This window comes from Xiphophorus hellerii, chromosome 2 (genome assembly GCF_003331165.1).
Source record: "Xiphophorus hellerii strain 12219 chromosome 2, Xiphophorus_hellerii-4.1, whole genome shotgun sequence".
Classification (NCBI taxonomy): domain Eukaryota; kingdom Metazoa; phylum Chordata; class Actinopteri; order Cyprinodontiformes; family Poeciliidae; genus Xiphophorus; species Xiphophorus hellerii.
The window spans coordinates 10474233-10488163 of NC_045673.1; the positions used below are offsets into that span (position 1 = coordinate 10474233).

General features: G+C 39.4%; 1 protein-coding gene across 1 annotated transcript; it reads left to right on the top strand.

Moving 5' to 3' along the window:
* Nucleotides 1–618: 618 nt before the first annotated feature.
* Nucleotides 619–13438, top strand: st8sia2 (ST8 alpha-N-acetyl-neuraminide alpha-2,8-sialyltransferase 2). Its single transcript, XM_032584346.1, is given in 7 exon segments — nt 619–1089; nt 2420–2476; nt 4034–4168; nt 4610–4867; nt 6834–7127; nt 10442–10721; nt 10723–13438. Coding segments are annotated over 7 exon segments (1149 nt in total). The 5' UTR covers nt 619–991; the 3' UTR covers nt 10750–13438.
* The last annotated feature ends 493 nt before the right edge of the window (nt 13439–13931 follow it).

A 13931-nucleotide genomic window follows, 5' to 3' on the forward strand; every position in this document is an offset into this window, starting at 1 on the left:
GTTTATGTAAATCAGACCTTTACCCCCCTGCCTGCTCCATTGAACTCATCAGATACTCATCAGATGTATGCATGGATTGTGAAAGCAGGGAACACTGTCACTGCAGATTTGTTTTGACCAAAATGTATTCATTTTCCTTGAATAAACATGGACAAATGTCTGCCATGTGTCTATGTAAATATGGTTTTAGGATGAGACAGACCAATGGTGTTAACAGGGATGCTGTGTCAATATTGAAAGATACTGTTCAAGATTTTTGATCTACTTCTAAACACAATTTGCTCTCCACCACAATAATTACTGCTCTGTGTATTAGATGGTTAATTATATTGACTGTAATTAGTCAATGTAATAATATATTGAGGTCAGGCAGATTCATTTTGCATGGCTAAATGAAAACTTTAGCTTAAACAGTTAGATAAATTTTAGCTTAACATCAAATGTTTTGTTATTTAACATTAAGTGAAACAGTCACAGTCACTGACACAGTTGCATAAGATTTTCGACCTCTTATGCAAAAAGCTGGAGGTGTGAATGGAGATGTTTATTTATCTGCTTGTATTTTCTCTTTCTTTTTTTTCTTTTTTTTTTTTTTTGTCCGTCCTCTGCACCTTTAAGGCTGCATGTGGTCTCGCAGCTCCGGCTGAGAGCTGTGTAGGTGCACGCTTTCAAAGTTTCACTGGGGGAATTGAGACAACGGGAGACTGCAGCGGCACATCGCCCGGTCGGGAGACAGAAGCGCAACCAACATCCGAGGAGGAAGAGGAGGATCGGAGGAGAGAGAAGGACCACGTCTCACTCAGGGGAGTGTCCGATAAGAACAAAGAGAGAGAGAGAAAGGGAAAAATATGACAGAGCGAGTCCTGGGTTAACAGATGGGAACTAAGAGGAGGTGGATGTAACGCGGAGCTCGCTGGAAGGAAGGGAGGAAAGAAGGAGGAGAGGAAGAGGGACTCCCGGGCCGGCGGCTGCAGCCCACCACCCTTCAGCCATGCCGCCTGTATTCCGCTCTCTGCTGTTCGGCTTTCTAGCGCTGCTGGTTGTGCTTTTGATAATTGATGATATTGCAGAAGTGGAAAAAGAAAGCGCGTAAGTAGCCCAGCGTAATTCATCCAATCAGCGTATCCCCGCTCTCTGGGTGCCTATTGTTTGCAGCCCGGCAGGTTAGATCTAATCTATCTGGGGTGCATGGAGGAAGAATCAATGAGGGGGGAAAAGCGATGGGGGGAGGAAAGTAGGGGGGGTTGGGGTAACAACACTCACAAAGCGAGTTACTTTCATGAACTGATTGAAGTTTGGAGTTAAATTTTGAGCCCCCCCCCCCCCCCAGATTTGTAACAGTGGTGTGCAGCTGCTCCTACAGCAGCCCGCCTGCTTGCCTGTCTGCCTGTCCGGGTCTCCAAGGATTTGGCTATTTGTCTTGCAGCATGCGGGATGTAGGATACATTTCCACTGTATGAGTGTGCATAGAGGCTTTGAAACTGAGAAACTGCCTGTGTGCGTGTGCGCGTGCGTGCGTGTGTGTGTATGCGAGAGAGACATTGAACAGGAAGGAAAGCCAGACTGCAAACATATAAAAAACGTTTTCTTATTTTATTTTCACTGTCAGATTTTGAAATTCTGAGCAGTGCAGTAGAATCACTCCAGATCACATCCATGTTTCCCCCCATGCACTTGACCTGCAAAAAATCTTTTATTTATTTATTTATTTTGGTGGTCATAAACAATAATAATAATAATAATAATAATAAATTATTTATCCCTTTTACTTTTTGTGTGACACTTTCTATTCCTCACATTTTCTTTTCCCTTTAGCAAGAGCATTTCTTGTTTATAACTTAATTACCCGGCTGTGGCTCATTTTGTAATGAGGTCACATTGGTCTGTAATTCACTGAGGGAGAAGAACCAGAACCAACTCTGCATAAATGCAGTTTAATAGTAGATCGTTTATAGGCCACCAGGACTGGAAAAACGATCAGGGAGTTCATCACTCCTGCATTTAGACTGATTCTGTCAGATTGACATGAACTTGTCAGATGTGATCAAGGTCATGGTTTTTCAGAAGTGCCTGATGGTGGAAAACCTGAGTGCACATGCTGCATATTTACAGTAAATGCATGATGGGAGGAGGTGTTTAGGGTCTCTGGAGAAAGCCTGCTCACTTCCCTGCAAAAAGAAAACCTCCCCTCAACTTTAATAAGGCTCCATTAAGGCCAGATTTCTTCTTATTACATCAGCAAATGGGCTCACAGTGGGTTTCTCAAAGTGAAATGAAACCCAGAAGAGTTCTTTTCACCTTCACTCTCACTTCAGAAGCGGCAAATGCTGAATCCAGTCAAGACCTTGGATGTAAAAGTGTGAATATGAGCTGCCTGGAGTGAATTGTTATTCAGTCTGAATCTCTTTCCCACCCTCAGAAAAATTGGGCTCACGAAGAAAACCAGCGCTCACCAGCTAGTTCCGAAACCTCACAGGTCAGAAATCTTATCTTTTTACATGTAATAAGTCATATTCAAGAGCATCTCCCATGTACTGATTTTACTAAGTAATTTCCAAAAAAGAAAAGGAAAAAAAAATCCTACATAGGTTCATTTCAGTGTCATATTTCAAGTACTTATTTCTCTTTGCTTGAATGATGATGACTTACAACCAATGAAAACTCAAAATGTTGTTTCTTGGGAAATTTGAAGGTTATATAAGGTCAATAAAATAGTTTTTTGTGCAGAAACATGGTATAGCTAAAAGAAAGTCAGGGTGAAAACTGACCAGCACCCACCAGCAATGAAAGTTAAGCCAGAAAAGTTCATTGCCAAATCAGTATACGTGTCAGCATACCAGTGAAAGTTTAGTGGAAGGTAAAACGTGTGGTAGAAAAGGTGTACAAGCAGCAGAGATAACAGCAAGCTTGAGAGGATTGTAAAGCAAAGTCAACTCATGTGTTCAGGATATATTCACAAAGCAAGAACTGTAGTTGGAGAGATAGAGACACACAGACATATCCAGAACATGGGCCACAATTATTACATTATTTGCATTACTGAACCACAGACAACAAAACATCATTTGCTGTCCCATTTCCCATTTATCTAGTTTGATATATTTAAATTTTATGAGAAACATTTCTTTAATTTTATGAGAAACAGAATTTTAGATTTTCATTCACTATGAATGATACCCACCAAAACAAGAACAAATTAAAGCTTGAAATATGTGTTTCTCTTTTTGAACTGACTTAAATGGTTTAACTTTTAAATGATATTCTAGATTATTGAACTGCAGATGCCCACATACCTGTAGACCCCCAGTTGGGAGCCACATGGTCTGTGTGTGTGTGTGTGTGTGTGTGACGTTTAAGAGTTCTTTGCAGCCTTGATAACACAGTGAGTCATTGACAGTGGGTGTGTCGTAACTTTTTAAGGCAGCTGATAAAAATATCCAGCTATGTGTCACGCAGCACTTTCAATGAGATACATCTGCAGGAAGAATAATTCTGAATAAACTTTGGAGTGTTTCATACAGCAACACTTCAGTTTTGAATTTGTTAGAAACATAAACTGACCGCTATCAATATCCAGACATATGAAGACAATAAGTGGTAGAAATTCCAAGAATAAACTGAACAAATCTGCTTGAACTTTACTAATCTCCTCAAAGGAGCTAAAAGAAAATTCTCAAATGCTTATTTGAAAAAAAAAAAAAAAACATACCGCATACCAGATATCCTGTGGTCTATTTTAAACAAAACTATGACTAAGGCTACTCATGGCACAACAGGAGAGAAAGAGCCTCAGATTTTGGGTTAACTATTTCTGTACATTCTATAAAAGCTATAAAACTAAAACAAGATAGAAATTTCAAGAAAATACAGGGTACGCAAAAATATATTTTATCAATATTTAATGTTTTGTCCAACATGAAGACCTGTTTTGTTCCTGTGACGATAAAGAACAGCTGCATAATTTGTACAGAATAACCAGACTCAATTATCAGACTTTTAATGGTCATTGTTTTCCTTTCTTCCTCTAACTTAGAAAGGCGGCAGGACACACAGATCCAACTGCGACAACAACAATCGCCAAATATCCTCATCCTCCGACCTGTAACGGCACCACCAAACACCCGTCAAACAGTTGGGCCTTTAACAAGACGCTCTCCAACCTCATCAGGTAGGTTCTGATCCCTCGTCACGACTTTCCTCTTCAAGGTCCGCTGAGGCTAGTCTTTTAACCCTCTATGGCATGGCGTTGCCCTCAGGCAACAAACCACATATCTGTACCTCACATTGCTCCTTTATTTTATTTTTTGGGGGGCATGATTTTTGACATATTTTTGTCCAAAAAAAAGTTTTTTTATGAATATAGTTTTTGTTTGATTTGTATTTCATTTCTCATAATCAGTGTAGAAAATCTTGGTGTTCTAGACCAATGTTACCCTGAGGCAACAAACCCAAATCTGGTTCCAGGAGGTGTCAGAGTCCGATTTTATGATTGACATGTAATTAGGGACCACCAAGCTCCCAAAGAATGCAGGAAAATATTTTTTCCCCCAAAAAATAAAAAGTCATGCCATAGAGGGTTAAGGAAGGCCCTGTTTTCTCCTATTCGCAGAAAGAATATTCTCAGATTCCTCGACCCAGAGAGAGACATCTCAATTCTAAAGGGCACGCTGAAGCCAGGAGACATCATCCACTATGTGTTTGATCGTCAAAGCACCACAAACATCTCGGAGAATCTCTATCGTCTGTTGCCAACCGCATCGCCGATGAAAAACCAGTATCACAGGCGCTGCGCCATCGTGGGGAACTCTGGGATCCTGCTGAACAGCAGCTGCGGAGCAGAAATCGACTCTCATGATTTTGTTATCAGGTGGGTAGATTGTGTTTTTAAGCTAAAACTGCATTAACTGAAATGTATTAACCCAAATGCTCAAATATGGATAAAATAGACTTGTTAAACAGTTTTCAGTCCTCCAGTAGCATGATGTACTTCTCGGGGAAACTCTTATGACTCTTTCCTGCTTCTTGCTCTGATTTCCAAATGGGGCTGTGTTTGTGAAGCCATCAGCCCAGGGGTGGGCAACTCCAGGCCTGGCGGGCCGGACTCCTGCTACTTTTAGACTGCATCTCGACTTCAACACACCTGAGTCAAACAATGAGGTCATTAGCAGGACTGACTGCACTTAGGAGGTGATTCAGCTATTGGATTCAAGTGTGCTGGACCAGGGAGACATCTAAGAGTTGCAGGACACCGGCCCTTGAGTACTAGGATTGTCCACCCCTGCATCAGCCTGTTCTGTGTTTGTGTGATTTATGTATCACCATTTCCAGCATGGCTCTGGAAGAAAAATACACCCGTTTTCAGCCTTGCTGCGATAGCAGATACAAAAAAAATGTGATTCTGGACAGAGTTAGATCGGATCTAACGGAACATGCGGAGGTAGCGAAAAACTCCCTCTCATAAATCAGCCACTTTTAAAGATGGTGCATAAATAGAGAAGCAAGCAGAATGACTGTTTCAGATTCTGTGTGCACAGTTTTCTGTGTGTAGACACGGGCTCTGCTAGCCTATATATGCATGCTGATGTGGAGGGGTCATGGTTACTTTCCAGATGCATGATAATAATATCAAATCTCTGTGATAATCATTGGCTGAAAGCAGCGAACAGGAAACGTGTCATTTTGAAGAGCTTAAGGAATTTGGTTTGGCACTCACACATGAGATTAGAAGATAATGTCTCAGCTATATATAGGTCTCTGCCTTCGCTTGGTTTCTATACAAAGTAGGTTGATGGCGTTTGAGGTATCAGGTACAGAGCAGCAACAGTGTTTGCATACCAATTTCTCACTCAACAAGATACCTGGTTGAATATTAAGCAGGCTTGAAACAGTACAAGACTACCTAAATGTCTTCTGTTAAAAGTAATTTTATTTATTTAAAATCTCTTGTTTTTGAATATTTATGCATAAATCTTAATGCTTTTCCTACATGTTATGTTTTACAATTTCTAAATTGTAGTGTAAGAAGATGAAAACAAATCATAGATTGGTTAAATTAAAATAAATCAAAATTAAAATATTTGAACCGCGATAAGAATTTGAAAATCTCCATTTTAGGACTGTGAGAGTATTTCCTATGCAAACCCTCCTCAGCCCACAATGGTTAGGGTTACGATTGGATATCGACTAGAGAGTTTTGTGTATTCATCTTGCATAGTTATGGTTAAAGTTACTTCAAAAACCTGCTTGCATTTGCAAAAGCAACTGACTCCTCAAAGCAGGTCCCTCATGAGAAACATTATACAAACCAAGATATGAAACCGTTTTATTTGAATCTAACTAAAAATGATGTGAGCCTGTACGTGTCCGTTTACTTAGTCTTGCTTTTGATTTAATCTGGTCATTTCTGCAGTTTCCTCGCTCTCTGTTGACGTGATGTAACATTTCCCGCTGTCAGATTCAGCTGCACACAGACACGCACAGAAACATTTATGCTCAAATGACTACCTTGTGTCAGTTTTTGCCACAGTAGGTGTCACCTGGAGCACATTTTGCTATGATTGCACACCATGGAAATCAAAAGGTGAGAAAAACACCAGCCTCAGAGTTGTGGCTGGCAGATATGACTAATTACATCATTTACCCACTGAGATAATAACCAGTTTAGAGTTCTGGCATTTCCTCAGTACCTAAGAGGTTTGCTCTTCTGGAGCACAAATTGGAGGAAAATGAGCAAAGAAAAAAAAAAAAAAGACTTCACTATAACCTTGAAAAGCTTTTTGATACTGGTTCCATTTACAGTCATAGAGAATCAGCTTTTTGTGTCTTGTTTTAAGGTGCAACCTGGCCCCTGTGGAGGAGTATTCTCAGGACGTGGGCCGGCGGACCAACCTGGTGACCATGAACCCCTCGGTGGTGCAGCGGGCCTTCCAGGACCTGGTCAGCGACGAGTGGAAGGATCGCTTCCTGCAGCGCCTGCAGAACCTCAGCGGCAGCGTGCTGTGGATCCCGGCCTTCATGGCGAAGGGCGGGGAGGAGCGTGTGGAGTGGGCCCTCCGCCTCATCCTGGTGCATACTGTGGACGTGCGCACGGCGTTCCCGTCGCTGCGTCTGCTCCACGCTGTCCGAGGGTAAGATGAGATGCGAGCACAGCTGCTGCATTTCGCGGGAGCACCTGTGAGCAGCATAATCAGGGGTGTTGGCAAATTCTAATCTGCAGGCCCAGGTGGCTATTTTTAACCTTACAGCTCATCATCAGAGACACTCAGCGAGGAAGCAGTCTCTTTTCTTTATCTTGGCTCCAACTCCTCTAGTTATTTTTGTTTCCTACAAAGTCAGTCTTTTGTTTGTCGTTGTTAATGTCCCTGTTGTTCAAAGACGTTTGACATTTGGTGCAGTATGATTATTTTCTGTACCGCTGAAGAAATAGATTTTTCCGCTTATGGTGCGTTTTAATCTGGAACTCACAGGCAGTCAGCAGATAAAACCTGTCTTTTGGAACATATTTTTTGCCATCACCACTAATTTAACTCACAAAGATATTCAAATTATTTTCTTATGTCACAACCATAAACCTCCATATATTTTAATGGGATTATATGCAATAGAAAGGTTCAGTATTGTGAAACATAAAGAAAATAATTCATGATTTAAAGTTTTTTTTACATTGAATATCTGAAAACTGTGGCATATTTATGTGTACACCCCCTTCCTTCTCGCCACTCTAACAGCTGTGCACCTCCAGCTGGCAAACTCACTCACATACTCAGCACAAACACACTTATTTCTAAACAAACGCTCACCCACCTCATACACACACCGACATAAATAATCCAAATGGTCAAAGGTCATACAAACACAGGTTACTATTACAGAACTGAGGTTGAAATGTTGGGTGCAGATTTGATTTTGTCTTAAGATCTCAGTTTTGTTGTGGCACATGAAGGTAACCAACTTTTCTATGTGGTATACCTGAAATACCTAGACAAGACACATGGGAAAAAATACAGAAATTCTCTAAATGTCTAATTCCCCTGAAGCAATAATCTGTTAGATTTAGTGACACCCAGTGGTCAAATAACATATGGCAGCTAACTGAATATCCATCAAATCTGTACTGCTTTTCTGTTAAAATCTCCAAAACATCCTCATGAGCCAGAATTTGGATTTTCACAAACAGACATTTTGGCAGACAGCATAATTACAGACCTCCATCAAGACGGAGGAGTTTGTCCAACCTATCATGAAAGTCCAGCGTACGGAAAATGCTTTCAGAGTTGCACATTTTCACTTACAACCTCAAAGTCTTGATTAAGAAAAGCTTTAGCTTGAAAGATTCAATCTAGGCAGTCTAAATCAAAGCATAAATACGCGCCTTGCCCTGTAAAAGTTGCGTCAGGTTTTGTGAAATGTGGACTGAAGCACAGCTCCAGTGATTTCCACAGAGGCAAAGCACTCAGATGCTCTGACTTTATCTTGGTGGAAAAAAAAACAGCAGGATGCAGTGGGTCCTGTCGTCACTAGGAGATTGCCAGGCAACTGGCAAGAGATGCGGGATGAAAGCTTTTGACAGATAGACCTCATGTTGTCTGTCCAGTTCACACCGAGGAAGCCAGCAGCAGACAGTTGGCTTTTCACGTTCCTGTTTCATTGAGCTGCAGTTGAAATCCGTTTTTCAACCATATTATGTTGGGCATTTATGTGTTGCTTCTAAAAAGATTAGTTTTAACTATGCTTAAGTTATTAATAAATTAGTGTTTTTCTGATAGCAGTAGCTTTTGGAGGGATTAGGATGAACATTTTAAATCCAATTAAGCTTTTCTATTAGCCCATCTATTTAATCAATTAATTCATAGCTGCCATTTGAGTGCAGACCCTTTTTTCTACACCTGTTTCCTGGAGAATTGTGAAATGCATTCTTCAGTCTTTCCAGGCTTTAATCAAAATCCCCCTCAGCAATAGTTTTCTTCCGCTCTCGGCTCTTTTATTCAGCAAGACTCTGCTCTGAATCATTCCAGCCTTGTTAAATGCCTAACCTCCTCTGCTGGTCAGTGACCAAATGATGCCATTTTGTCTGCTCCAACTAACTCTCTGTATTGCAAAAGCATAAAAAAAACCACACAAGCCGGGGCTTTCTGCTCCATGCTCTTACAGTGAAATTTTTCCTGCAACATTTGGCCTCCTCACAGCTCAATATTAAAATGAGTTGCTGTTAACTTCACCAAATTGTTCACTAAAAGTCAATTTTTCTGAGTTATTATGGTGCAAAAGCAATTAACTACTCTGAATATTAACATTTTAAAATTGTGTGGAGAGACTTCTGGGAGAGATTAAGAGGGCAATGATGGCATCAAGGCTAGACGAATGGGCTTTTTCATTTAAAGAAGGGAAAATGAAGGTAAAGGCCATGAGACCTTCTGTCGTTAAAGTTGCTGCCGCAGAAGGAAGGATGTAGAATATCACTATCAGAGTGAAGCTCATCTAATGATGGAATCAGCAGTCATGCAAAACACCTCCAGTGTTTGTTATTTTATAGAGAAAAGAAATGCAAACAGAAAAATGTTTGAATTAAAAATGATTACGTGAAATCACCTCAGAATTCCCCTTCAATAACTCACCATCTGCACTAATGAAATTCATTAGGCATTATTTCAGGCTTGTTACTATGACAGTTAAAACAATACACGTCACTTTCCAAAGGTCTGCAATAAACCAGAAAAGCCTTGTCTCGAGTTGCTTTTTTAAAACAAAGTCCCTTTTACATGGCAGACAGAGACCAAAACGGTCTCTATTTTGAGAGTCTGAAGGCTCACTAGCAACAAATTCACACTAGCAGTCAGGGAATCAGAGGGGAAAACCCAGACTCTTTATGTGAGTGATGTACAAACATTTTACCACTTGAACTAAAACCTTCAAGTTTAATGTGGATGTTTTGTTTAACTGTTTAAATATAAACTAAGCACACAATATTTCAAGTGGGTCTCTTAGAAAATACTTGCTTTCTGTAACCAAGCTTAAAGAACAAGTGTGCCAAAGTGACTAAAGGTTTGTGGTCCAATTTGTCATGCAAAAGACATTGTTAAAGAAAGCTAAATACTTTATGAGGTACATAACAGTGTTTTTATTTAAATGTTTTAATTTGTCTGCAGACATGAAATCACAGATGTTAAAACAACAAGCATTGTGTGTTGGGTTTCATTAGGATTTTTTTTATTTTATTGGAACATCCCTAGTTAATAGGAAAAAATGGCTTAAAATACTGTAAGTTTTAGCATTTTAACCTTTTATCTTTAAGTTTATTGTAACATCCATGGAGCAGTGATTAAAAATATCAAAATGCAAGTTTAGAGACCTTTATGCTAACTTTTAAGCAGATAAGTTAAACTCGAATGAATGCTTCGTTTTTCCTTTACTTCCTGCAACTAACAGCCTCTCATGTTAACAGGTACTGGCTCACCAACAACGTTCACATCAAGCGTCCCACCACTGGCCTCCTCATGTACACGATGGCCACTCGCTTCTGTGAGGAGATCCACCTCTACGGCTTCTGGCCATTTCCTCTCGGCCCACAGGGCAGGCCAGTGAAATACCACTACTACGATACTCTAAAGTACGAGTACACATCCAGCTCCAGTCCTCACACCATGCCCCTGGAGTTCAGGACCTTGAGCACTTTGCACAGACAGGGGGCGCTCCGGCTCCACACGGGAAGCTGTGATCTGGACCGAGGGAGCACAGAAAGATCTCAGCTGAAGCCATGATTCTGACTGTGCAAAATGTTATTCTTGTTACTGCTTTTTCTGATAAAACTTGAAGGAAGAACTGAATGGGAACACTGTCAATTACAGCCTTTTGTATTGGCTCATTAAGCGTATTTTACCTTTAATGAGATTTCTATGGCAACCGATATCTCTTGGGGGTTTATTTGTGAGCTTCCACGAATGCAGCAGATGGTTTGTGTTTTATACCTGGGGCTACAGGTTTGGAGAAGACACAAAAATGGGCTATTTTCCTGCTGTTTCAAAGAAAATTGACTCTAATTCCATTTTAAAGTCAACTATTTGTATTGTAACACAGCAGGTACCTGTACACACAGGAAAAATCTGTCACATTGTACCCTGCGGTGCTGAATTTATAAAATACTATTTGTAAAGGAGACATTTAAAAAAGAAATGAAAGCATAGGCATGATAGAATGACTAAGAGGTCATTTTAATACTCAAGTAGTTCATAATCTGATGGGCTCCATTAAATCTATGATCTTAACTCTGGCATGTCCACCGCATGATGAGCAGCTGCTTGGTGGCTCTTGCGATGTCTCGTTGGGCCACAAGATGGAAGCACTAAATAATCAGGGTCAAGAATGTACAAAGTTCCAATCTGAGCTGCTTAATTTCTATCATTCTTAAAGAACCGGAATGACTTTTAATTTCTTTTTTGTGCTTTTCTAACTTCACATAAAGCACCTTAAATTCCAGTGATCCCCAGTGAACTGGAGCCAACATTTGATGAGGTTGCCTTGAGAACCAAATGACTGAATGGAAGCATGCGGTGTTTTGTGTACCTCCCGTGAGGATAAAGTAGCAGTGTGCCAGCTGTTCACATATGAATGTTTGCTCAGCCAACACTAAACTCATTTTGCAGAGTTTCCTCGAAGTTTCTGCACTGGACATGTGAGATATGTGAGTACAGGAAGTTGTTTGCTGTTAGGAAGGAGAGCTTAGCAGTTTTAAAAATGAATGTATCAGTGACTTTCTTACAGTAAGTGAATCACAAGAATGTGCTTTAAATGAATCTGTAACTGAAGATGTTCAGTGCAATAACCCTCAAACAAGGTAGAGCATTGGGATCTTGAGGTAGTGTTTTTTTTAAATAGGGATGTGACTTTTTCTTGTATAGGGACTTTTGATTAATATTATACCAGTATTTATAGAGAATGATAGATTTATTAGCATATTTAATTGTAGCTGACACTGTTCTGTGCCTATAATCAAAAAATGCCAATGTATTAAAAGGACCACCTACCTACATGTTTGTAAATACAAAGTTTCAGGATTCATGACAAAAAAAAGGTCTTGCATACAGCTTTGGCCAGAAGCTAACAGAAACTGATAATCGGCATGAATGTCAGATTATTATTATTTAAACAGTTTTTTTCAGGGTGGAGTGATTATACATCATCCAACAATGATAAAATATAATTAGGTGCACATATTATTTTGGTTATGGATTTTCTCTAATTCATACAAGGTCATAAGTATACATACTGGCTCAAATATAGTGTATATACACCCACTATTATATCAATAAAAGCCCACCAATATGAAAACCCAAGAAGGTACTGAATGACTAAATTCCTCTTTTTAGCCATCAGGAAACTTCTACAGTAGCTTAGCAGAAAGAAGAATTTGTTTATCTAACAAATTCTGAATTGTTCGATAAACAATTTGGAATTGTTTATCTAAATCTAATCAAGTCTAAAATAAGTTACATTTTAAATCAATTAATTGGCTGAAGTTTAAGTCATCCAATAAGCTTAATTTTTATTAAGCTGGTGGTGCTTTATTTATTCCAATACCAGTTTTGATGTGTTAGTGTTTTATACCTGGGGCTACAGGTTTGGAGAAGACACAAAAATGGGCTATTTTCCTGCTGTTTCAAAGAAAAATGACTCTAATTCCATTTTAAAGTCAACTATTTGTATTGTAACACAGCAGGTATCTGTACACACAGGAAAAATCTGTCACTTGTACCCTGCGGTGCTGAATTTATAAAATACTGTTTGTAAAGGAGACATTTTAAAAAAAAAATGAAAGCAGAGGCATGATAGAATGACTAAGAGGTCATTTTAATACCAAGTAGTTCATAATCTGATGGGCTCCATTAAATCTGTGACACTGTAGTAGTCGGGTACATGACCTTCATGTCCAAGTTTTTACCACTTATAGTTGGTGATTTGACGTTAAATGTCCCTTATTCTGATTGAAGAGAATTCACAGTAACTTTGTGTGCAAAAGTTCAATTTTTTTAGACCTTATCAAAATTGTGTTGTATAAATGTTTCACCCTGCAAAAAGATCTCTTTAAATAAATCATTAATAGTCCAGAATTAATGGAAATCAAGATCAATGTGAGTGATGTACACTCCCCACTGCATCTATAATCGTCTTGAGATTTCTATAAAGAAGAAAACAGTCTGTATACACACAAATACGCAAAAAAGTTCAGACTTGAGGGCTGACATGTTCTTTACGTCACTAAGTATTTATTGTACTGGCTGTTAAGCCAACAAAACATTTTGTGGCTTGATTAATACTTTTGTACTTCCCCTGATGTTCCGCTTCAGCAAAAGGTTTCTGGAAGCTGTTTTTTGTATTCCTGGTAATCAACTTGTGTATTTTGCTTCAACAAAAATGCTCCCATTAAAAAGAATTAGCAGAAGCATCTGAAATATTCCAGGGCCTTCTCTGCAGCCCAACAAGATGCCTCTCATGCGCTCGAAGTCATGTGTTTTTTAAAAAAAAACAACTGTTTTTTAGAGGGGTTTTTTTGACGAGATGCGACTGCTCGCTCGCATGTTGGCCTTATTACCCCACCGATTAAGTTAAGAATAGACATGAAAGTTGTACCAGAGACGTCAGTAGACTGGAGCAATGAAAGGTTTATTTGTGAGAGGCTGTCTGAGGTTGGCAAATATAGAAACATTCTGTAACCAATGCTATTAGGGTTAATTAACCCAGAATCTGCAGCTTGCCACAGTTTGAACACTTTCTAACATGTTGCTCTTCCTTGAATGATGTGGAGATTCTGTTTTGTTACTTTTTCCATCATGTACAGTGTCTGTCATTTTGTATTACTGTCTGAATCTCAGCAAATATTATATTTTGCATGGTTGTCTTACCTCGCATTTTAATCTTTGTAATCTATTTAGTAGGAC